General features: G+C 50.2%; 7 protein-coding genes across 7 annotated transcripts; 5 read left to right on the forward strand and 2 right to left on the reverse strand.

Annotated features, from left to right (window-relative positions):
- Positions 1-225: 225 nt before the first annotated feature.
- Positions 226-1,023, forward strand: AtWU_08232 (NADH-ubiquinone oxidoreductase 213 kDa subunit; the record flags this gene model as incomplete). Its single annotated transcript, XM_035503340.1, has 4 exons — positions 226-406; positions 480-599; positions 660-854; positions 932-1,023. 4 exons carry the CDS (start codon positions 226-228, stop codon positions 1,021-1,023), a joined length of 588 nt encoding a protein of 195 aa, XP_035359233.1.
- Positions 1,024-5,074: 4,051 nt separating this feature from the next.
- On the forward strand, positions 5,075-7,742 carry AtWU_08233 (SLM1 family PH domain-containing protein; the record flags this gene model as incomplete). The annotated part of the gene is made up of 4 exons (XM_035503341.1): positions 5,075-5,597; positions 5,653-6,140; positions 6,193-6,530; positions 6,593-7,742. 4 exons carry the CDS (start codon positions 5,075-5,077, stop codon positions 7,740-7,742), a joined length of 2,499 nt encoding a protein of 832 aa, XP_035359234.1.
- Positions 7,743-10,055: 2,313 nt separating this feature from the next.
- AtWU_08234 (WD domain, G-beta repeat family protein) lies at positions 10,056-11,001 on the forward strand (the record flags this gene model as incomplete). Its single annotated transcript, XM_035503342.1, has 2 exons — positions 10,056-10,194; positions 10,301-11,001. The coding sequence occupies 2 exons, from the start codon at positions 10,056-10,058 to the stop codon at positions 10,999-11,001; spliced, it is 840 nt and encodes a 279-aa protein (XP_035359235.1).
- Positions 11,002-14,787: 3,786 nt separating this feature from the next.
- On the reverse strand, positions 14,788-16,827 carry AtWU_08235 (RNP domain protein; the record flags this gene model as incomplete). Its single annotated transcript, XM_035503343.1, has 8 exons — positions 14,788-14,930; positions 14,983-15,564; positions 15,659-15,710; positions 15,789-15,929; positions 15,994-16,087; positions 16,146-16,153; positions 16,288-16,340; positions 16,440-16,827. The coding sequence occupies 8 exons, from the start codon at positions 16,825-16,827 to the stop codon at positions 14,788-14,790; spliced, it is 1,461 nt and encodes a 486-aa protein (XP_035359236.1).
- A 3,131-nt stretch (positions 16,828-19,958) lies between these two features.
- On the forward strand, positions 19,959-20,907 carry AtWU_08236 (uncharacterized protein; the record flags this gene model as incomplete). The annotated part of the gene is made up of 2 exons (XM_035503344.1): positions 19,959-20,504; positions 20,575-20,907. 2 exons carry the CDS (start codon positions 19,959-19,961, stop codon positions 20,905-20,907), a joined length of 879 nt encoding a protein of 292 aa, XP_035359237.1.
- Positions 20,908-21,102: 195 nt separating this feature from the next.
- Positions 21,103-22,473, reverse strand: AtWU_08237 (uncharacterized protein; the record flags this gene model as incomplete). Its single annotated transcript, XM_035503345.1, has 1 exon — positions 21,103-22,473. The coding sequence occupies one exon, from the start codon at positions 22,471-22,473 to the stop codon at positions 21,103-21,105; it is 1,371 nt and encodes a 456-aa protein (XP_035359238.1).
- A 305-nt stretch (positions 22,474-22,778) lies between these two features.
- AtWU_08238 (WD domain protein) lies at positions 22,779-24,558 on the forward strand (the record flags this gene model as incomplete). The annotated part of the gene is made up of 3 exons (XM_035503346.1): positions 22,779-23,313; positions 23,370-24,225; positions 24,339-24,558. 3 exons carry the CDS (start codon positions 22,779-22,781, stop codon positions 24,556-24,558), a joined length of 1,611 nt encoding a protein of 536 aa, XP_035359239.1.
- Positions 24,559-25,100: the final 542 nt, after the last annotated feature.

Consider the following 25,100-nt stretch of genomic DNA (forward strand, 5'->3'; position numbering starts at 1 on the left):
CAGGAGGTGACAGAGAATGATGCCCGCACGCCAAGGGAGGTAATCAAGAGGTTTGGGCATAGATCAGATGCTCTGGTCAAACGGACTGGGAAAGCTGGGAACCTGGGGAAGGCGGTCTGTTGAGGCAGAAAGCGCGAGGTCCCAAATTCATCGAATCTCATCTCCGTCCGGACGACATTCGAGAGTGACAGCCACAGCTTAATCCCCAGCTCCTCAACCGCCACCATGGCTCCGCACCACGAAGAGCACTACCACCCCAAGGATGCGATCGCGGCATCGATGAAGACCACTATGCTCACTGGTGGAGCGGGTCTTTTCGCCTCGGCCGTCCAGAACACCCTCACCAGACAGAACGTCGGCCCGCTGGGCGTGTTCATCCGGAGCGGTGGTACCGTCGGTATCTTCGGTATGAATGCAATTCTGGACGCCTAGCATATATGTTCTGGATTCAATGGGTTGCTAACGATTTTCGCGTCCAGCCGCCATGGGAGGTACCTACGAATTCGTGAAGACCGCATCCGCCAACCTTCGTGAGAAGGAAGACCACTGGAACGTCGCTCTGGGAGGTTTCTTCTCCGGCGCCATCCTGGGTCTCCGAGGTCTGTTGCCCGCGATCCGACCGTTCAATTGATCAAACATTGGTTCTGACAGGTCCGCAGCTCGCACATTCCCCGCCCTCCTGGGCTACGGCGTCGCTCTGGCCACCGCCACGGGCGCTTTCGAATACACCGGTGGATCGTTGTTCGGCCACAAGAAGAACACCGATATCGACGAGTTTGAGCGTCGGGAACAGCTCCGGAAGACATACAGAATCCCCGCAGAGCAGACTCTTGCCGAATTGGGCGAGGGACGAGGTACGTCTTTCTTCTGTTGGAGGCAGATTGCCCTCTGCTGGAAGAGAACCCACGAGGTTGCTAATCCGGTTACACAGGTATCTATGGCCCCGGATACGCCGAGAGACGGGCGGAGAGAATCAAGGAGGCATACGGTATCGAGGTTCCCACAACGGCTCCGGCATCATGAACATGGTTTTGTTAGATATCTCTCCTGCGCAGTCCCTCAATTCTTAGTCTCGTTGTGTAAAACTACTACTACATCTTTTCTTATTTCTGTCGATGCCGTTCAGCTAGCCGACATGGCACCTCCACCAATGAAGATTCCATTTTCTGTTCTACATCAAAGAAATACTACACGGGTCACCGCCCGGCTACATTTTCCGAAAATAGATACAGTACACCCAGCTAGTACCTCTACATAGCATCAAATGCATGATCTGTTCACCGAGAGCAGCCAAGCTGTGAGAGGCGAGGGGTAAGCAAAGCAAAGCATAGCATAGCATAGCATAGCTCAGCAGAGACAGATCAGGTGCCCGGTCAGTAGACACAGAACAACTCATCTCAGAAACCACTCAAACTATCATCTACTATACAACTTGTTCACCGTAGGGGCAATATGCAAGTTTGCTTTTTCTCCCCATCTTACTGTACGCTTCACTTCCCTGTAAAATATTCCATAAGATCGGTAAGTAAGACGAAAAGCACAAGCAGGTGACAGTGACACCGCCGATAAGTTGATACCACCAATACCGGCTGACTGCTGGGATCGAAGCGGCGAAAGGCGGGGAGGGCAGCTGAACCCGCCAGTCTGTCAGCCAATCACACGGCCGGCTTATCCAATCTCAGGCAAAATGGGTGTGGCACTTTGGTCACACAGAACATGAATTGAACTACTATACTCTCTCTCCCTGCACTACGTAAATAGATACCATGTACTTTGTAAAAAGACGATGTTTCAAGTTTGGTTTGGTCGGGCAGGTCAGCAATGAAGTACCAAGTAAGGTAAATAACAGGAAGGACAGCCTGCAGGACAGCCGCGGAGTAGAGTAGTATGAGACTGGTGTTACGGTGCTGGGGGAGGGGGGGAAAGTGTGAGCAATAGTACGTTGTGGTGGTTTCTGTCAATCTATTGACATTGATACAAGGGGGTGTGCACGATAATCAGATGCAGGGGAAAATATGATATCACCTTTCTTCCCCCCGGGGAGGGAGGGAACCAAATACCCCCCTTTAAAGGTTGGAACCAGCCGGAGTTGATCGGATCAGCAGCTGGGATATGGTTTGATGTTTCCGTCGGTCAATGTTCATTGGATAGCTTCATCATTGAAAAGTGATGAATAAGAACTACTTAGTAAGGTGGCAGAAATAGTCTGTTTGCCATTACTGATCACTTGCACGCTATGCATAATACATTTACCCAGTATGTATGTATGTATGTAAGTGCTGGCTGGCTTATGGAGTACTAGATTGCTACTAAATCTGGACCAACCGTCGACCCTGCTAACTACTCCCTAATCTCAGCAATGCAGATTACACTCGCAACATTCTAGTACTCGTACAGTAGTGAGCTACGTCAAATATATTGATATGGAGATTGCCGGTGGGCTCATGATTGCGTTAGAAATACATTTTGAAGAATTTAAGTTCGACGCTTAACTTGGATATGAATTTCTGAGCCACAGCAGTTCAGCTGGGTAAATAAGCAAGCAAGTTAAGAGGCAAGGTGTGTGTGGGTGTACCCGTACAAAGTACTGCAACACTAGAAAAGAAAATCCCAATGTCGAACCCCATCGCAGGAAATCCATCCGGATCGACATGAACATGATGAACCGTGCATGACGTCGAGGGGTCAAAGTTGGTGTCGGACTTTCTGGTTTGCTGCCTTGACGATACCCAAAAGGGGAAGACAAGAACCACGACGATCGGCCCGACAGCCTCCTTTTTCCCTCTTTCTCTACGTGCAGTTCGCGAGAGAGACAGTTGCCACCGCGTTGGGGCAAGGTAGGAGGGGGGTAAGGGAACCTAGGGAAGGGAAAAGGGGGAACTCCATCGAAGCCATGAAGAACGATTGCGCGCCGGCGCTAGAAAAGCCAACCCCCCGATGAGCGGGCTGGTGGACTCAGTGGAGAGGGTACAAAATGATACTTTGGACTATGTGGATGAATTTACTATTTTATGATGACTGCCATTTCCGCTTAGATGAGTATGTATTGGGGAGAGTGATTGGCCCAGCGGACAATCCCCGGCCAAGCAATTTGCCCGTTCAGCCAGTCAGATGCAAGCATAGCCACACCCACCAGCCTTGCTTGTCCAGAAGAGGTAAGTGCAGACCGATGAACAAGCCACTCCTTCAGTCCGGCCTTGAATTAATCTGCTGCCATTCACTGAGTTGTTGCTACTAGTGGTGCTGCACGGTAGGATTCACTACTGTCTTCTCAAACAGCAAGGATGAAAGGCAGAATGATTTTCCTAGCGGGGAGGCACTCAACAATCAGTAGTTCACGATTACTACCAGCTTACTACTGGGGACCCTTTATGATTATTTTGGGCGGGATACGAACTGTGATGATGTTGGCGGAGGGGAAGTGATGACGATGACTTGCCAGCTTCGCCTCTCCTGAACAAGGGAACAGGCAACGGCATTAAACCCACTTCCAGTTCCCCAGCAATACTACTTACTAACAAACAGTGTCTATCTGCCTGCCTGCCTGTCTGTCTGTCTGTTCCTTAGGAGCAGATCCTTCTGTTTTATTAATATTTATTTCCTCTTCATTTCCGTGGGGAGGTTATTTTTATACTACTAGTATTATTCTTAAGAGTGTCGACTCTAATTAGCGACGAATGCGGTATCATCTGTGGTCCTGTTCTGGAAAAGGAGACCATTCCGATCGACCACGATCACAAGCAAACTATCTACAACTACTTTGCGACTACCCCGATCTCTCAGCTCTGATTGCATGACTCTTCGTGTGTCTGGCTGGTTCTAGTTCAAGGATCTGGTGAAGTCAAGTCGGGCCCGGAGATTCCGTTCCAACCTTTGGGCGTCATACCGTCGCAGACTTTCACCAAACAACTGGGTGCTTTTGTCCGGCGTAGACGTCATCCGGAACCGGCACTTGAATTATAGCTTCCATCATTTCCCCCCCTTTTATCGCGACGAAGCAACAAGCAAGAGAAACAGTTGAACTTGCATCGGAGGATTTCTCGTGCTTTCTCCTGAGTTTTACATTCTGTTTGTGGATGAGTTGGATCCCTCCACTACCAACTATATTGTCGATCTACCTGCCGCCGGATCTTTTGTCACTGACTTACACTTCTCCCCTGCCCCTACCCTCACTCATTCAGTACTTAGTAGTTGTTATACTACGTACTACTCCCACTTGGCTTCCGCTTCCCTTATTACTTACTATTACTCTGGGATCCATTTCCTCTCTTCCCTCGTCCTTTCGACCCGGTGGGGCCCAATCTCCCTGGGAAACTAAATAATAACCCCCGAGACGCGTTCTGATCGGCTGCTGATTATTCCTGCTCCTGCACCGACTACTCCGGCCACTATTGCGAGCGCAATCGTACTAGTCTCACCCGCTAACCCGTCCTTTCCTCACTACTTGCTGTGTTGGTGCACCGACTTGCAGACGACGACGACAAGCACCATCGCACCGGACGGATAGGAGTTGTTGCTGGCTCTTTTGCCCCCGCAAACAGTCCGCCCCAGACCCTTTGGGCCAGAGTCGAGACACTTCCGGCTGGTCGCTAATTTCCACTTGCTTGATTCCCCCCAATTCGCCCTGGTAACCACGGCTAGGCTTGCTTGACACTACCACTACTACCACTACCACTACTACTATCTACTCCGTACTATCCTGTCTCCCTTCTCCTCTCCCCCCAAACTAGATCCGTCGTGATTCGTTCCGGGGTGGTGGATTCAGATCTCTCTCCTTTTTTTCTCTCCCCTCCTATTCTCATTTCTTTTTTTATATCGCGTTTCATGATATATTATCAGACCTTACCCTTATATTCTTATCACGGCCGCCCGCATCCGGAACTGTCTTGCACCCAAGCTTGCAACCACCCGGTCGCTCGATATCGACACACGGGCCTAGCCAGGTCTGCACCGCCCGATTGTTCCCAACTGCTACCACCCTCTCCGTTGTCCGTCACATCACCGCCCTCCTCCTCCGCCTCCTCCTCTTCCTCCCTCCCCCTCTTCCCTCCCCTTCCCCTACTCCTGTTCAGCCATGGCTATGGCCGTTAGGTCGCAAACGCCAGTGCAGGACACTTACGGCTCTATTCCACACCACCCCGATCTGCTGTTAAATCGCGGGTACAGCACGCGCTCTAGCTCCCGGCCGAACTCGATCGTCGCCAGCACCTCCGGTTACCTTGCGCACGGCGCCAATCCTGAGGCACCAACCTCCCACCCGTATAACGGCCGCTTCCACGAGGAATTCGATGTCGCCAGTCAGCGTGACTCGGTAGACGGTCCATCCGGCATGCAGCGATCTGCTTCCCAAATGTCACAAACCCGTTCCGCGACCCCGACCCGGACCAGTACATTGAAGAAGAAAGCATCCCTCAGCAAGAGGGGCAGTATGCGCCGCAGCGGTAGCAAGCGCAGCTTGCGCGCGGGCAGTGTACGGAGCCTGGTCCTGGGTGACAAAGAAAAGTATGGCGCCGATGGCGAAGATCCGAACAGCGCTTTCTATGTTCCTATTCCCACGAATGGAAGCCCGACTGAGGTTCTGGCCAATCGCTTTCAAGGTATTTCAGCATGTTGTCCCCGATTTTGGGTCTCTGGTGTGCTAATTCATGGTAGCATGGCGCAAGGTCCTGAAGGATCTCATTATCTTCTTCAAGGAAGTGCAGAAGTCCTACGAAACCCGATCGAAATTGTTCCTATCAGCATCCAATATCATGCAGAACACATCGCTTCCCCCCACGTTCCTCAAGTCCGGTGGTCTGTCCGATGCGACCGACATTCTGCGCGACTTTCACCGACAAGGATACCTGGAAGCGAACAAAGCCGCGGAGGTGGAGAGCGAAGTCGTGAACCAGCTGATGGGTTTGCGAAACGATCTGCAGAAGAAGACCAAGGAAATTAGGGGTCTCTCTGGTGATTTCCGCAACTCCGTGGAGAAGGAAGTCGACGCCACCCGCAAAACGGTTCGGCACTTGCACGAAGCGCTGGGTTTGGTTGACACCGACCCTTCTGCAACCTCTGGGAGAGGCGATCCTTTCATCGTTCGCCTGGGCGTGGACAGGCAAATTGAGAAGCAAATCGAAGAGGAAAACTACCTGCACCGGGTATGTGGTTCGTTAGCAAACTTGTAGGATGCGGAGCACTAACGTTTTCTAGGCATTCTTGAACCTAGAACATTCTGGTCGCGAGCTCGAGTCCATCGTTGTAGGCGAGATACAGAAAGCATATAACGCATATGCCAGCATCCTCAAGCGTGAAGCAGATGAGACATATGACACCGTCGAAAAACTGCGCGCGGGGCCGATTTCCATGCCTCACGATCACGAGTGGAACTCCTTCATCGCGAACACGGATGAACTGGTCGATCCGCGCGTTCCTCTTCGCGATGTGGAGAATATCACATATCCGGGTAGGGATCATCCCGCGGCAGTGGAGGTCCGATCCGGGATGTTGGAGCGCAAAAGCAAGTACCTCAAGAGCTATACACCCGGCTGGTGAGTAACACTCGGGATGAAGGTCCCATGTGTCCTTGAATGAATTTTGCTGACCTGAGTAGGTATGTTTTGTCTCCTACTCATCTTCACGAGTTCAAGTCTGCCGATCGAGTCGCATGGCAACAACCGGTGATGTCATTGAACCTTCCCGAGCAGAAGTTGGGTTCGCATTCGCAGCCAGACTCAACGTCGCACAAATTCATGCTCAAGGGGCGTCAAACCGGGACCATGCACCGGGGTCATTCCTGGGTCTTCCGTGCGGAATCGCACGATACGATGATGGCCTGGTATGAAGACATCGAGAGCCTCATCTCGAAGACTGGCGAGGCTCGGAATGCATATGTGAGGCAGCATATTCGAACTGTGAGTGGCATGAGTTGGCGGAACAGCAGTGATGGGATGGATGAAGACGAAGCAGACCGCACACCGTACTCTGCAGAGTCCGCAGTCTTGCACCAGGAACGTCCGACGTCTCAGCCTCGCGAACCGGGCGGGCGTTTCCCCAGTGACGTGCAAATAGACCGCCATTTGGAGGCTCCACTGTCACCCTCTAGTGGTGAGAGCTCTGGTGAGAGAGATCTTCTAGCCGCAGCCGGCTCCTTACCTGACGGTCGGGATTCATTTAGCAATGATGTAGAGATGGGCCAGAACCGTGCTGGCAGTGCTGCTGCTGCAGCTCCAGTGGAGAGACACGATAGCTACTATGGCAGCTGGATGAGCACGTCAGATGGCGGTCGACAGAGACAGTTTGGCCAACACACCCAAAACTCGAACGACAACCGGGAAAGAGTCGGATCTGATCGAGGGAGTACCACGAATTTATATGTGGCGGGACTTGGGTCCACAAACTCTCGCGACCCTTCTCTGACCCGCCAGAGGGAGCGCGGCGAGAGCACATCAACCGCACCAACAACGACGAATGTAACCGACTACACTCATACCACCGTGCCCACGTCGATTGATGAACGGGAAGAGTCTGACGCTCAAGATGACACCTTGGTGGACGACGGTGTGGGCATTACGAAGCAGCAATCGGCGGCTTCGGTAGACGGCTCAATGCGGACGCCACTGGCTGGACCTGTCACAACCGATTCGGCGGCTGCCTCGCAAACCGGAAGCCTCAGGCGTCCTCCACCGCAGTCCAAGAATAGTGTGTCGACGCTTGAACTACAGATTCCAGGCCATTACCCTCCAACCGGTATGGCTGCATAAGCAACGACTGTGCTCCGGCGCTGTGTTGCTATTTTCCTATGTCACCAATTTCCTTTGTTGATTTCCTTTGTTACTTTCCTATGTACATTATTCTCACGCATGCATATGTGGATGTGATGATCTCTTCCATGGGAAGGAAGAATACTCACTTCCAAAACCGGGAACGCTGAAGTCAGGCAATGAGCCTACTAGCTGCGCCCCTACCATATTTGACATATCACTTTTCGGCGTTTGCAATGTGACAGGTGGTGGTGACCGGTCCACGGATGGATGGACGGACCGGATGGACGGTTGGTTGATCAAGGCGTTTGGATCAATTCTGGATAACTGGCTGGGACATGTTTCTTTTTTCACTTCTTGCACTTATGCACCGTTTGCGATGCCTGGTTTCTTCAATTCTCTGTACAATATTCCCCCACCATTTGAACTTTTGGTCTTCATCTTATTTTTGCTTCAGCTGGTTGATCTGAGCTTTCTTTCTGCGTCTGCTATATTTCGCATGCTTATTGCTTTGCTTGTTTTTGAACCTGGTCTGGTCGTCGGGAGTTTGAATCCTCGGATGGATGCATGCAAACAAACACACGGATCGTTTGTCCTTCATCAGGACTTTGGATATCTATCTATATAGCTTACGAATGAACTGAACTGAATTTCAACATGCTATCTAAACTTAATAGAAGATCAAGATATCGACCTCCAATTGACACAACCCCAAGTCCATTCCTCTTAATCTTCTAACGATGCCAAGCAAAGCAACTTACTGACCTACAAGTGATTTCCCCCATGACCGTTGGACCATTCGCGAAATACATCTCTCCATCGCCAATAGATACATACATAGCTAGTCCCAAGAGAAAAAGCTAAACAGAAACCCCAGCTAAGCCTACCCTGATCCCATAAAAATACTGAAGGAAGTATAAGTCTCATCCCGTCTTAGAGTCCTTCTTAACCAAGTCGTCCAAATGATTGTCGATCCCACAGTATCGGATCCCCATGGAGTGTGCGCATCATACCAGAGTGCTTACTTAAATTCAACAGTAGTTAACTATTTTCTCTATCCTATCGTTTCCCTCGCCTGCACGACTAGTACAACAGCAATGTCAACCGACTTAGTATACATGTCCCCAAGACTTGAAGAAGCTTGGGACAGGTTAGCTTATATCCAAAGACCATAACTAGCGGCGTCTGGGCGATACATACCGGATGACTTTATAGCAGTCTGGGAGGTGAAGGCCATGATTCGGTTCACCCGTAACTTATCGAAGTCCTAACTGAATTGTCAGCTGGATGATCGATGCGTGCCACGGCCTTGATCTGTGTATCTTATAGTTGTGACGGGGTCACAATTATATTATCACTGCATCCCCTAATTAATTGTTCAAGTTGTGAGTAGTATTCACACCCATTCAATGGACACTCGCTGGTACCACTGCTGCTCTCAATGGATGAGGCCTCAGAATGGCTTTCTTTTGTCACTTCAGCTCATCTGACCGTATGTCTCTCTGTCATATTCATGCTTACGCATGTTCCTCTTCTTGTCTTAACCAAATATCCGCCATTTAGTTGAATGGTGTTTTGTTGCGGTCGAGACCCTCAGGCGGCTGAAATATGGGCGATGGCTCACAAAGAGCCGGGCAGCCCTAAGGGCCAATGAGCAGCGAAGAAGCTTGGAAACGAACGGATAGAACTGATTGAAAGAATACATGATGAATGAATAGAGAGAACTCTTCAAGCCGAATATCTTTTCTTTGAAGATGCTCGGTTTCTCCTCCTTTTACTGTTGTTCCCATTTCCTTCCTTCTCCTTCACCTCATCATTCTTCCCACCTCCCCTCCCCCAGGCCAACCCAGGACTATCTCCTCTACTGGACTAACTTCAACCACTTAAGCCACCCGACCAACAACCAGTATAGTCACTACTCGGAAAAAGCAAATGCCGCCCAAGCATCCTCCCCTGGACATATAAGAGAAGGAAAAGAAACCAGCTGTATACCCCAACAGAAAGTATCTCTATTAACAAGAAGAGTATCATAATATAATAAAACATTATTTCATGATAAATATACTTACATGACCTTATATACAGTCCGCTCCGGAAATAGTCCACAACAGCTTTAGTTTACTTACTCTACGCGTCCAGGGCTGGTCCATGGCATGGAGTAAAAGCAAGTCAATATACTGTCTCTCTGATAATAACAAACAGATAATCATTGCAAGTCTGGATGGTTTTTGCGTCCAGGATGACTGGGACAGTATATATTCCTCTCTTCCCCCTGGCGGTCGTGCTGAGATTGGTATTGTTTTATTGGAAACCATGATGAATAAGTTCATTTATGATAAATTTGCCGCCTCTACGTTCCGATTCATGGATGCAAAAATGGATGCTACTGACCAGGAAGGCGACGACAACTTCTGCAAACGACTTAACTATGTCTATGAGAGGTTCAAAAAAAGTAAGATTTAAGACCCCTTCGTCCTCCCCCACCCTCTTTCTTTCCTCCCCGCACTGTGGAGTCAATGTCGCTGACTTATACCCCTTCCTCTGTTCCTTCTGCATAGCATTGCCCAAAGACGCTGCCTGGTGGAAGTCGACCCTCGTGAGCGTATGTATGATGAGAGGCTCAGAATGGGTGTCCAATCCTCCTCCCACACCACTCCTTCATGCGACACTGGAACGCCGGAAGGCCCTCCTCAAGGCGTATGGAGACGAACTGCTAGCGAGCCAGCCATTCCAGCTCTTATTCCGAGGCTCACTGAGCGAGAAAGATCAGGCCATACGCGAAGAAAGAACTCGCGAAGTCCTAGAGGAAGCTGCCCATCAGTTCACCAGTCTCCAAGGCGATATGTTTGGCAATCTTGTAGTTGAACTACTGCCTGACCTTCCGACCTTTGATCGCCATGCCAATAACATGGATCATCATATCCTTCACGTCGGCTTCATGCCTCACCACGGTGCTCGGGTTCTCATCGTGACGCGCCCGCACTACAGCTATCATGACATTGTAGCGACCAATGGTTGGCAATCTCGGCCTCCTCTCCAGATCGTTACCGCAAGGGTTCTGACGGCGCCCAAGGGGCCCAAAGCTCGGGCTCGATGGGCTGCTGCTGGCGATAAGCCCATTTATGTCGCGCAGGGTCACACCAATACCGCAGGGAAGGAGGGAGTGAACCAAGAGGAAGCTGTTGACGAGGGTAGTGATGGTGAATACAAGCCACGGAAGTTGCGGAGGACATATTTGCGAGGGGCTGAAGATGAATGAGGGGTATTAGCCTGGGAGTAGACGGACGGGTGTTTGTCGTTGATATAGGGGCTCTATATGATTTCTACTATGCTTCAGATCTGTCTCTTCCTTTGTTTCTTCTGATTTTTGATCGTTTCAATTTATGGCTTGTGTATCTCTGTCAATCATTCCTTTCCCATAAATAGATTGCTTTATTTTCTCCATCAATTAAATAATAATATTGATTGTCCAGCTTTTTTACTATACATAGTATAATTTTGGAATACCCATGTCTAATACATGTATATATCACACTAGCTGTGGTGTGGAAGACTGCCCTCCCGCCTCAAAGAAAACCCTGGCTACTTATCTCTGGAATACTTACTATAGACAGCAAGACCCCCCTCATAAGCCAGCCAAGATGCCTGTCAATGGACATGCATGCATGATTGACCATGAACCCATTACCTATCTATTCTCGATCCTACTATCTACGGAGTAATATTTGTTCACGTGATTATTCAATCGCCAAAACTGAGCTTGGCACATACTTCAACCAATCACATTGCCATATACTCATCCCCGGATATCAACTCCGATTGTATATTAAACAGAACATAACCGAACAGGAAGTTCGATCTTCGATCTTTAGGTCTTTTTTGGCTTAGCCCGCTATCCATCTCTATCTGATTCTAACCAATACATTTTCGCTACGAGTCATCAACGTGGACCCCGTACCAAAATACTGAAGAGATCTAAGTGGAGGTAGTGCAAATTTATCTACACTACTAGTAGATAAATGGTAGGTGAAAGGCTGAGTGAGTATCCATCTGACCACACACGCCACTGCATCTGAAGGATTCTGAGGGGGGATCAAAGCGTGCCTGTTTGCATACTCTGCAGCCTGTCATTGATTTACACATCTCACCGCCAGTACTAGGATAAAGTCTAATTGAATGTAGCCAGTGCCAGTCTACTGAAGAATCCCGAGTGGGGTAGGCATTTAGAGAGAGAAAATTTCGAGAAAAGTCGGATTCAGTGTGATAATCAGCTGGCGGGGATGTGGCTCACAGTCTCACTAGATAGTATTAGAGAGTGAGGAATGGGGATGTGGATGTGGATGTGGATGGGGCAATAGATCGTGTAGGTTTGTTGAAATAGGGTTTCATTATTATAAAGAGGTGCTGAGCTGCGGGGAGTTCAACACTTCAATTAGTAGTATAATCTCAACTTAATCCCTTCAATTCTATATATCATGTCTATAAGTTAGTATAGATAGTGATGGTATCATGATCCCAAAACCCAACACGTTGACCGGAAGTCTGCGGGTATATATTCCGTACTAACTAACTAGTAACTATCTAGACTAGCGCGTGGCTGAGGTTGAGGTTTGGTGGGTGCATCGGGACAGCGTATCTGAGATTAGTAGTACTAGACTAGCTTATATCGGAGCAGATCGTCAAAAGGCAACGAGATGATGCGGGGCAACTTGTGATAGCTGAAACTGCAACATGACCAGTTGGGTTCAATTTGCGAAAATTGAGCTGAGCTGAAGAGAGTGCAAAAGACGTAAGTTCCTCGCTCAGCTGTGGTGGGGGAGGGGGAAGAGGTTGGGGGGGAAGTATATCGATCCATCTACTTACATCTATTTAAGCGAGTGAAATCCCCCATCCCCCTGACCCCCTCTAGCAGGTTTTTTTCTTCTTTTTTTTCTTTTCGTTATAGCCATATCTACTACCTCTTTCTCTTTCATTTCTTCACTAATTCTTCTTTTATATATATATATATATATATATATATATAACTTACCATCATGCCACAGCACTCATGCCATGGATGCCGCGGCAGTGGTTTTAATCCAGGATGGGTTTGGATTGGTGATGAAAATGTAAGGGAACGCTGCCTTAGTTGTGTAAGTGATGGAATCTACCAAATCTAACCTTCAATTGTAATATGATTTTTTTCTTTTTTTTAACAATTTGGGGAAACATATATATATATATATAGGACGGTAAAAAAGTATGCAACTGCGTCGCTGGACCCGACCCTTGTACCAACTGCAAAAAAGTTAATTGTGATGGTCATTGCATGGACGTAAGTAACTAAGTAGTATATTATCTATTATATATATACTTCAGAAATATCTATCGCTTGAGGCTTTGGATATCTTCGAATTCCAGACAGACAGACAGACTACTGGCATGATTATACGTCTATTAGAAACAATTTGAGCAGTGGAAGAAAGAGGATGCTGCTAAGAAAAAGGCAGAAGAAGAGGAAAAGGCCGCAGAGGCACAAGACGCTTTGCTTGTAGGGAAAAGAGACGCGGGGGACTCCGAGTGGTAGGAACAAGCCAGACTATATATTAGTTATAAACTATCAATATTACTATTTAACTAGACAACCGGCGATCTTCATGTAAATCTCAGAAAGACATTGAGCAGTGGAAGAAAGAGGAGGAGGCTGCTAAAAAGGAAGCAGAAGAGAAAAAAGCGCAATGGAGAGAAGACGAAGAGCTAAAAAATCTTTCTCAGCCGGACCCTTTGGAGGAGCATTTTCACAGGAATTGAAATAAGGGAGTGAAGAAAGAGATGATCTATATGAAAAAAAAAGGATTTTAAAGTGAATAGATAATTTGAAGGATTTGAATGAAGTAACTAAGTAGGTTTATATTGTTACTAGTATAATTATCTATTTTATTATCTATTTCAAGCCTGGCTATTGTCAGCTGCTTAGAAGGATCATATTCTTATTTTCCAGTATCAATTTGAATTGATGAACCTCTACTGTAATGAGCTATCATAAGAAGTTCTTGGAAAGATTTGTATATGATAGAATGGATTGATCCATAGTATGTGCTTGCATCAAACCCTGCTGAATAAACCCGTTTTATGCTCCTCCTCCTCCTCCTCCTCCTCCTCCTGTGTATATCACTGTCTAAACAGTACCATCGACAGATAATAGAGTCACAAGCTAAGTAGCCACGACGGTAGTAAGATCCAACTATCAGCCCTGACACGAATAGCACATAAATAGTAGACGATAAAAGCAGACGGAACTGTATCTTGACTTCCTACTATAACTAATGAGTAGGCAAGAAATAACTAGTTAGTAAGTAATCAGGGATCTCTTGGACAATATTTTTATCTGAGAAGTTGAGGTACAACTTCATCAACTTAACTGGATGTGGTCATCCTCAAAGGATTATTACCATTGCTCATAGGTAGTAGTATAGTTCATTCATGTCTCCCGTGGGAAGAATGGGCTACTCGAATTACTGTTCTACTGGTGACAAACTAGATTAGGAGCAACAATTTACTACCCTAGTAGACAAGCTGAGTGTAATTTTCAGAAATCTAAAATGTGAACCGAAAGAGCCACTGCAAATAGCTTGAAACATAATGATAACTCCAATACAGTCACTACTATGTATAGTCGGGTATCTCCGTCCTAGCCTACCACTTACAAGCCTACAAGTCAAACAATCAAACGGGTCAAACCCTCCAGTGCAGCAATTTCGCTAGGGCAACCGTCCAAACGCAAAGGATCAAATCCACCAGAAGCCATCCGCTTGCAATTTCAGCTTGAACAACATCCGATGCGTCCCCGCCAGACCAGATCGTCGGAGAAATGAAACAACAATAGAATGCCCGATAGTAATAAGAAGAAAAACAAATCATAAGGTATGCCTGGTATGGAACAAAATGCAGCATACGCGAACCCGCGCCAACAGATCATTCTTTTCTCGATCCGGAGTGTTACATCGCAAACTTTTTTCGGCCTCGATATGTCCTCCCGAAAGAAAAAGCAAATCATATGATAGTGTTACATGATCTGATCCTGCGTGATCGGAGCAGTCGGCTCAGTGCCGTCCATCGCAACATCACCGGGCCCGGGGCCGGCGTTCATGTACTTGACGAACGTAATGCCCAGGGGACGACCGCCGTACTGGTAGCCGGTGAACTTGGCTGTAATGCAAGTTAGTAGATGTCTTTCTGCGGATGCAATCACAAAACCTACCGATAGCAGTCTCCGCAGTCTCCGTACTATCAAACTGAACCACACCGGTGCCGCGGGAGCGACCATTGGGCTCGTACTGGATCTCCGCACGATCAACCTTGCCGATAGTCGAGAACAGATCCACCAGATCCTCGTTGCAAGTCGACCAAGGCAGGTTGCGCACGTAGATGACAGCGCTCTTGTCGCCGCCGGAGGTAGCGAAATCGGTGAACGGGTTAGGGGGTCCAGAGGGCACACCCTCGAAACCACCAGGAGCACCACCGAAGCCGCCAGGAGCTCCGCCATAACCACCACGGAAGCCTCCGCCGAAGCCGCCACGGCCACCAAAGCCACCGCGGCCACCGAAGCCACCACCAAAGCCACCGCGACCGCCGAAGCCACCACGGCCACCGAACCCAGGTCCAGCACCAGCGAAGCGATCCTCACGAACCTCCAGCTGGCGTCCTTGCCAGTCGTATCCGTTGAACTGCTGAATGGCATTCCGGGCATCCTCGGGGGACTCGAAGGCGACAATACCAGAGCCCTTGGGACGGCCGGTGGCGTCGGTGTGAACATCGGCACGGATCACAGCGCCCTGCTGAGCTATATGAGAAGTCAATGTCAGTCCTGAAGACGCTTGCGACGGAGAGGAGGCAGAGAAGGCGGTTGAATAGAGGCTCTGCCGTCCCATACTTACCAGCTTGGCGGAAAAGATCCTTCAAATCTTGCCAGCCAACATTAAACGGAAGCTAAACATCCCCAGCGTCAATACCTAATCCTAGTCGAGCACGATATCATATGTCAATGGTGGACGGGAATAAACCAACATTCGAAACATAAAGCTGACGGCCACCAGCGCCGCCGCCACCGGCAGGGCCACCGAAGCCGCCACCGAAGCCGCCGCGACCACCACCTCCGAAGTCACCACGAGAGGGACCTCCCGTGAAACGAGGCTCGGGCTCACGATCCTGCGCTTTGTCAGTATCCTCCGATCAAGACTTCAGTGTCCTGGAGGGAAGTCATGCATCATACCTCACGGACGTAGACGAGTCTTCCCATCAAATTCTGGTTGCTGAGGGTGTTTACCGCATTTTGCGCTTGTTCCCTGGTTGCGTATTCCACAATCCTATTGTGACCGTCAGTAACACAAAACTGACAATCAAAGACCAAGGAAGTCAACTCACCCGCATCCCTACAGTATCCCGGACGGCCAGGCCCAGCCCGTCAACCCAAACAGTCCATAACAAGCGAACCAACAGGGGAAGAAAAAAATCCAGAAACACAAAAAGGGAAAGGAAACCAGCCACACTACGCATTGGCGCCCACCTTCGACATTCCATTGGGAAGCAGTAAGACATCGGCAAAGATGACTTCTCCAGCTGTTCGAGCGCGGAACGTCCCCCTCCAAAGTCAGCCACAGATTCCAGACCCGCACAAACGCTATCACACGCCCGGCAACACGATATGACCCTGCTCACCCTGTCTCATAAAATCTTTCAGATGATGCCACTTGACATCGTAGGAGAGGTTGCCCACATAGACGCGACGGTCTTGCTGGGACGACTCGCGCACGGCTTGCATCATTTGTTCTTTGGCGACGGCGCGATCTTCGAACGAACGGGGGGGAGGTGGGTAGCTGCTGCGCCCACCGTAACCAGAAGCAGAATGACCACCGGGAGCGCCTTGGGTCGTACTCATAGGCGAACGAGAACGACGGTCGGAGCGGCGATAGTCGTCACGGCTGCGAGAGCGACTGCGGGGAGAGTAAGAGCGACGGCTGCGTCGAGGGCTACGAGAACGACGACGGGGAGAACGAGACCTCTCGCGCTGTGCGTGGTCAGTGTCGTCGAAAGCAGATGGAGACATGAGGCGGGAGGAGAGCGAGCGCGCGGGACTGGCAGAGGGAGGGTGGAGATTTAAAGAAAGGCAAAGAGGTGGTGAGACAAGAGTGGGTTGGATGAGATCAGCGCGCAAGGTCCCTGGAACTGAAGGGTGGGTGGGAAATGGAGCTGCTTGGTTGGATGGAACGAAATCGGGGGAATCGGCAATGGGGAATGGCAATGGAGAGATGGGGGGAGTGAATTGGAGAGATGAGAGGTGAGTTGAGTGAGAGGGAAGAGCAGGAGCAGGAATGCACGGGACTGGATTGGATTGGGTCCGAGTTCCGGTTTCTGCGCCAGACACGGGGCCGGTCAGGTGATTTGACACCCCAATCAGGTTTAGCGTCAAACGCCAGACCGGGGGGACCCTGGGGAAGTCACGGGCAACTGGACACAGCCCATTTCCAACAGACCAGCAGTGAAAGGAGAAGAGAGTGGAACAGACAGATGCAAGTGAAAAGACAGTGAAATCTCTTCCGTATGGGAAATAAGCAAGTAACAGCCAAAAAGAATAATCCCAAAATTAGATGCATCATAGATGAAGATCGGAGTGGAAGATCAAGAACGAGGGTGGATAGCTTGCGGGAGTGGCAGCAAACAGTGGGGATGACGGATTCCCGAACGTGAGCCGTGAGCACCGCCCATCCCATCCACACTCTTGTCTAGTATTTGCAGCTGAGATGGACTTTGTTCACTGTCTCCCCGTCCAGCTGCCCGCAACAATGGCAAAGAAAGTCCTTTCTTTCCAGAAAAACAACCAAGAACAGCGCTAACTCGCATCCATTTCCCAAGAAGAGCTACAAGCGAATCAACCGATCGGAAAGCAAACTTACTTGATAGGGTCGATAGACGTCGGCTGAAGATTAAGCCTAGATGGTAAGCCACCGAATCCACGGTCGGGAGGGAACAAAGCAGTAGAAAGGAAATTACCAGAGTACGAAAGAAAGAAAAAAGAGAGGGGGAAGATTGGGATGGGGACGGGAAAGAAGGAGGAATTAAGGTAGAAGAAAGAGGAATGGAGAGGAGGCGAGACGCGAGAGATAAAGGAGGGTGACGGCGGGAGGGGGGAAGGGAAGTCAAGTCAGACACAGAAGAAAGTGTGTGTGTGGTGTGTGTGTGGGCGGCTGTGTGTGTGAGAGAGAGGGTGAGGAAGTACTACTAGCACAGTAGTAAGTAGTAGGTGGGAGTAGTGTGCGCGTGTGTGTAAGAAGCAGCCAGCCAGGGAAGGGGAAGGCCGAGAGGGGGGTGGGAGGGAAAAGAGAGAAAAGGAAAAAGAAACGATGAGACAAGGTCCAAAGCCAAAACCAGCTGAGAAAAGAGACCACTGTCGTGCTGTTCCAGCCCGTGTGTGTGTCAAGTCAGATCCAATCCCATGTCATCCCATCCGCCCAGTGCAGAAGCAGTTCGAGTCCGTCTGTGTCTGCCAGCCCGTTCGGGACACCATGCAGCACGCGGCGTGATTGGCCTTTCCCCCGGAGGCATCCGCAGACATCCCTCCACTGAGCGTGGTTGTGGTTGGCGTAGCTGTCGCAGCAAGAGGAATGAGATGCATGGTCGGGATGGTTGGTCACTGCTCTGACTCGGCACGTCCACCCGGCGCAGTGAACGAGGATGGAGGTCCCCTGCTGGAGTGGGAACCCGTGCGATAATGGATGAGGGGGGAAGCTCAGAGATACGGGTAGGTATGTGCAGCCTAGACAAGGGGGGGTGGGAGGAGGCACATCAGGGTTGAAGTCAATCCTGTCTGCCGGGCAATCATGTCACAAGTTCATTCCCAGCCGGGACAGGAATGTAAGGTGAGGTAGCCTCAAAGTATGGATTATGGATCGAAGCAAGAGGGAAACGTGGGCTGGATGTCCACCGGGACAAGCCATTGACGGTGGATCACGAGAGAGACAAACAAACAATCCGGGGAACCGACATGGGGGAAAAGAGAAGTTGCATTCTAGGAAAAGTATCACCCACCCATGATGATAATGTTGATAATATTGGATTTGATGGAGTAAGAAGAAAAGAATGATTAAAAAGGGGGGTTGTAGAAGGGAGATGATACGTTAGTTATCACAAGGAAGAGAATAGTAGTGGTATACGGAGTAGTGGTGGTAGTGCTGATGATGGTGATGGAACAAGGTAGGTAAATGGAGGGACAGGAAGACAGTCTGGATCGCCTTTCAAGACGGACGGACGATTATCAGAACAAATCGGAGATCCGAAAGGGAAAGAGGGGGGTAACAGGAAGGGATAGTCTAGTGGTCCAGTTAGTACGGGAGTAGTGCCAGATGTAACAAACACACTAGTAGATAACAGTCGTGAGGAGAAGAAAGAGAGAAACAGAGAGAGTAAGATGGCCAGAGTGTGAACAGAGAGGCAGCTGGGGATAAGCAAGACGGCAGGGATGGAGGCTCGAGCGGTCGGGATGTTCTCTGATAAATAAAATTAAGAGGGAATAGATTGAAGGAATCAAAAGGATCCAAGGGAAATTCAAGGGTAAGAGATGGTCAAGTGGCAGTAAATGAGGCATTAATTGATCATCATCCATCAACATCAGACACAGACAGCCTATCATCTTGTCAGGATCAACAGGCACAGGCACCACCACCGCCTCCACATCAATGCAGTTGATTTCAGCCCTTCATTTACTTCCACATTACTTCAAAAATACTTATCAACTAGATCATACTTAGAGCTATACAGTAATTGACCAATAAGCCACCGGAGTGTGCTAACCTCAAAGTTGTTCCCATTGTGACTCCCCATACTCCATCCACCGTAACACTAAAGACAGCCACTGTCTCAGCGCCCCCGACAGAATCAAGAACCCTGAACCACCACAAGCCCCAATAAATTCCATCAATTGACCATGCAGACCCCTACATCAAATAATCACAAGTCTTATTGATCGCATTAGCTAATATACAGTCCAAAGAGTTGGCCCCAAACAAATACCACTATGTCACTATGTATTAACTATTAAGACATCCCGAAGAAGAAGCTCTTGGCTCTCCGCTCAGGCCACCGCTTAGAAAATCCTCCGCCGACTTCCATCTCCATCTCCAATCTCCATCTCCGACCTTCAATTCCTCCCAAACCACAACCACAACCACTGTCTCACCCACCATGACTCGCACACAACCCCTCCTCACCCTCTCCCGGAGGTATCTCACAACCGCCGCACCCCGAACAACCACAACCACACCCATCCGTACAACCACATCTCTCCTCACCACCAAACCCACCACCACCACCACCACCCTCCGCACCATCCAACACCAACCATGCCTCCGCACCACCACCCCTAGCATCCGTCCCTACCACTCAATCCACCACCCCTCCCCACCCCACGAATACTCCAACTCCCAAACGACCATCCTCTCCTCCGCTCTCCGCCACGTTCCGACCCACGGCTTCACCCGCGACGCCCTAACCCTCGGAGCCCGGGACGCCGGCTTCCTGGACGTCTCGGTGCAACTTCTCCCGCGGGGCGAATTCGACCTGATTCTCTTCTGGCTGGCGAGTCGTCGGGGTCTCCTCCGCTCGAAGGTGGAGAACGATGCGCTGCTGCAATCATCCCAGCAGGGACCTCTGTCCGTGGACGACAAGATCAAGACTCTGATTATGGAGCGGTTGCGCATGAATGTTGAAGTGAAGGATAAGTTGCAGGATGTATGATCTCACTCCCTATCTTCATTCTAGTAGCGATACGTGTATATGCTAATGATTAATGATCATGTAGGCCCTAGCCATCATGTCCCTCGGCGAAAACATCCCCCTCTCATTATCCGAACTGCACGCTCTCTCGGACGATATCCTCACGCTAGCGGGCGACGCTTCCGTCGATGCATCGTGGTACTCGAAGCGCATGGCTGTGGCGGCTGTGTATGCGTCGTCGGAGTTTGTGATGACGCGGGATACGAGCGCGGGGCTGCGCGATACCGAGGAATTTGTGAGTCGCCGGTGGGCGGATGCGAGGGCTGTGAAGGATAAGGTGTCTGGGGTAAAGCAGTGTTTGGGGTTCTTGGGGTCAACTGCTGTGGGATTGGGGAGGAGTTGGGGGTTGAAGCTGTAGCTGGTACCTGAACCCTTCAATATGATGGTGAAGAAGGTATGGGGTGGTGGTAGGATGTACTATTATTAACATCATTTCTTTTTTAGCTTGCTTTGCTTTGCTTACTGGTATTTACTTCCGGTGATACAATTGTATATTTACATTCACGTCTCTTTCAACGGCACCATACATATATACTATACAACACAAAGTCTCCTAATAATCCCTCGCCCTCTCAATCTCCTTCACCCTCCCCTCCAACTTCTTCACCCACCCCTCATCCCCAAACAACTCCCTGACTGCCTTCCGATTCGGCGCCAAATCCCACCACGGCTCACGATTCGACTTTCCCTGCTTCCCCTCCACCTTGGCCTTCCGCCAATGATTCCTCAGATCATGATCCCTCTGATTCTTAATCGAATGCAACAGACCGCACGTGCGCCGATTCGGTTCCACACCGGTCACCTCCATATCACGAAGCAGCGACACCACACCGGGCAAGTCATGACACCCCCGCCAATAGAAGTAAATAAACTCATTATAAAGAGCCGTGGACCCACCCAGAACAGCCGACGCCCTACCCATAGACTTAATCGTGGCACGGAACTGGCTAATGAGATGTGATTCGGGATGATGCAGATTGAGAAGCTTGAACGCGACGAGGAGCATCTTGGGATAGAGTTCGGTGACGACAGGTTCAGTGGGAACGACAGGGGGAATGGCGAGGAAACTCTCCGAAGTAGATTCGTCCTTCACGCCCAAAAGACCCTTCTTCTCATCGTCTAAGTGTCGCAGGATATTAAAGATCCGCTCTTTGCATACTTCCCAGATTGCAGTATCTCCGCGACGGTTATCAATAGCGTCCCAGAGCGCCGCTTCAATGCTGACGGACTCGCGCATGATCACGGCCTCGATGGCCCTATCCATGGTGATCTGTTTCGAGGATATCATCTCCGCTAGCTCGTCATCGGTGTATTCGCCTGTTTGGAGCTTCTCTTCAATGGCGGTGTTCTGTTCTCGCACGGCGATTTCGCTTTCCTGTCGCTCGGTGCGCGCCGCGCTGCGCTGGCGCTTCTCTTTCATGTCTTGCAGGACGGAGTCGAAGATCGCGGAGATTTGCGCCATCTCGTCCATGTCTTCGTCGCGGAGGGTGGGTTTTGATTCCGTTGATGATGCGGATGGTGTGGATGAGGTGAGCTCGGTCTGGGATTGCTGGCGGCGCTCAGAGCCGAGTTGTTCGAGCAGATTGCCGAAAATTTGCTTCTCGGTGCTGGTCATGGTGACGGGCTTTTGCGGAGCTGGTTTAGTGGGTGCTTGTTGTTGCTGCTGCTGTTGAGTGACGGCCGCGGCCTTTTTCCGTAGGAAGCTCCTCCGGATTGGACGGGCGGGTTTGTCATCTTGTGTTGGTTCTGCTGCTGTTGTTGCTGCTTCATGGTCCTGCTCGTTGGCGTCGCTGGAGGTCGAGTACTGCTGACGGAATGGAGGAGACAGGTATGCGGCAGTGAGGGTGCGAGTTTGGTACAGGAATGGGACGGACGAGTTGCGAGTTGCGAGCGCCAACCAGGACCGGGAGATTCGGGCACTCATTGTGTTTGACAACTCCGGATTACAGTCCGATATGAAATAGACTGTAAATACACGGCACCTTCCCACTGATTAACAATTGGTGGACCGGTCTGCCGAAGTGAAGCTGAACCAACCGTCCGTCGGAGAATCTCCCGCTCGGCGCAGTTTCTCCCATCAATTAGAGACACGTGACCACGCGGCGCTCCGAACGCGCCTTTGATCCGCGCGAGCAAAGTTATCCATCTGCGCCATTCAGCAGTCATTGCAGTGAGCAACACTCTCTACACAGACATTCCCCCTCTGTAAGAGAGAGAAAAACATTCAAAATGGGCAACGACGAAATCTCCGAATTCGAAAAGCAGCGCCTAGCCAACATCGCCGAACGCGATGCGCTACTCAAAAAGCTGACCATGGAGGCGCAGTCCTCGGGGCTATTCCCGCCGAAGATGCCCAAACCAGCAGCGAAGGACCAGTCGCGAACGAAGAAGAAGACTCCCGTGAAGAAAGTTAAGGAGGAGACGCCGCAGCCGCGGCGCATGTCATCCCGACTGAGGGGCATCGCGGCGGAAAGCGAAGTCGCGAAGCGCAAAGCAGAAGAAGAGTACGAGGCGCGACAGGAAGCGGAGCGCGCGAAACGGGTCCGCAAGTCGGATAACTTCTCGTTCAGTGATATCATGGTGAATGGACAGAAGCTGCCTGCGGATGGATTGATCGGAGTGGATGTGGTGACCAAGGGCGTGGCGATACCCTATCAGCGGACGTTTGGCGATGATGAGATCCAGAAGACAACGGATAAGGATTTGAAGGCTTTGAGGAAGGAGATGAATGGATTGACGCTCTGGGATGCGTGGGAACCTAATCGTCTGTCTCCCTCCCCTACTATCATCCTCCATCGACAATGTTAACAATCACAACAGGCATCAAATTGACCCCCGAACGAGTCTACGCCATGACCTTCCACCCCACGGAATCCAAACCCCTCATCTTCGCCGGCGACAAAATGGGCCACCTCGGCATCCTCGACGCCTCCCAAGAGAAACCCACCTCGATCAAACCCGAAGAAGACGACTCCGACTCCGAAGACTCAGACCCAGACCCCGTCCTAACGACCGTAAAACCGCACACCCGGACGATCAGCAGCATGCACATCCACCCCAGCACCCCCACAACCCTGTACACAGCCAGCTACGACAGCTCGATCCGCGCCATGGACCTCGAGAAATCCACCAGCGTAGAGAAATACGCCCCGGAATCGACCTCCTCGGACGAGCCCATCTCGGGCATCGACATGGCCCTCGACGACCCCAACGTCCTCTACTGGACAACCCTAGACGGGGCCTTCGGACGACACGACATCCGCACCGACCCCACAGCATCAGGAACAGTAACCACATGGCAACTATCGGAGAAGAAAATCGGCGGGTTCTCACTCTACCCGACGCAACCGCACTACTTCGCGACAGCGAGTCTGGACCGCTCAATGCGGTTATGGGATTTGCGCATGCTGCAGAAGCCCAAGAGGAGGAGCAAGACAGATGGAGATGAGGGACCTACCCCGGTAGGAGAACACTACAGTCGACTCTCCGTCTCGCATGCTGCATTCAACAGCGCGGGGCAAATCGCGACGTCATCGTATGACGATACGCTCAAGATATACGATTTGAAGAAGAAGGGGATTTCGAGCTGGGATGTGGGTCATGCGGTTGGGGAGGATGAGTTGGGGCCGGATACGGTCGTGAGACATAATTGTCAGACGGGGAGATGGGTTACTATGTACGTTGTTTTATCCCTACTTCCTTTCTTTTCTTTCTTTTCTTTTATTTTTCCTATGAATGTTCGCTTCTTTTACTTTTGGGATTTATATGCTAATGGTAATGTGGTGACAGTCTCCGCCCCCAGTGGCAACTGAACCCGCAATCGCATATCCAGCGCTTCTGCATCGGAAACATGAATCGGTTTGTGGATATCTATAGCGGGGAGGGGGATCAGTTGGCGCAGTTGGGCGGGGAGGGCATTACGGCTGTGCCGGCGGTGGCTGTTTTTCATCGTAGTAGGAATTGGGTTGCGGGGGGGACGGCGAGTGGGAAGATTTGTTTGTGGATGTAGATTTATTGTCATGACAGTGGGGAGGGAGTTGGGTAGGTTGGATGTATGGTATTGGAGTTGTTTGTCCCTAAGAATGGGTTGATAGTATTATGTAGTATATTCAGGCGCGGCATTAAGCGGTACTCAAGTACAAGTCTAAGAAGGTGGAGTTACTCATTTCATCTATGCCCAGAGGAAAGGTAGACGCTATTTACACAACAATTGCAATTGTAGACTGGCAAAAACACCCCCAAGAAGGGAGGGGCTTTTGCTGCCCACAATCCATACATCATCCATGGAAGATCATATCCGGCACTCTGCTCACAGGATCTCTTGTTTTCCACGTAAAAACAGCCATCAGAGCAGGGTATCAACACCATGACAAATGCTTTCCAAAATAAAACCAGCAGAAGAGGGTGGTAGGAGAAACGAACGTTAAATCATGGGCACATGCGGTAGGGAAAAAGGAGAAGAAATGTAATCGCAGAAAAATTTACACCAGAAGATGCAGGGATCTCAATACATGAAATCAAGCTCTCATGTTGTACACAGAAATGGCTGCC

Source organism: Aspergillus tubingensis (assembly GCF_013340325.1).
Source record: "Aspergillus tubingensis WU-2223L DNA, scaffold_9, whole genome shotgun sequence".
NCBI classification, from domain to species: Eukaryota; Fungi; Ascomycota; class Eurotiomycetes; order Eurotiales; family Aspergillaceae; genus Aspergillus; species Aspergillus tubingensis.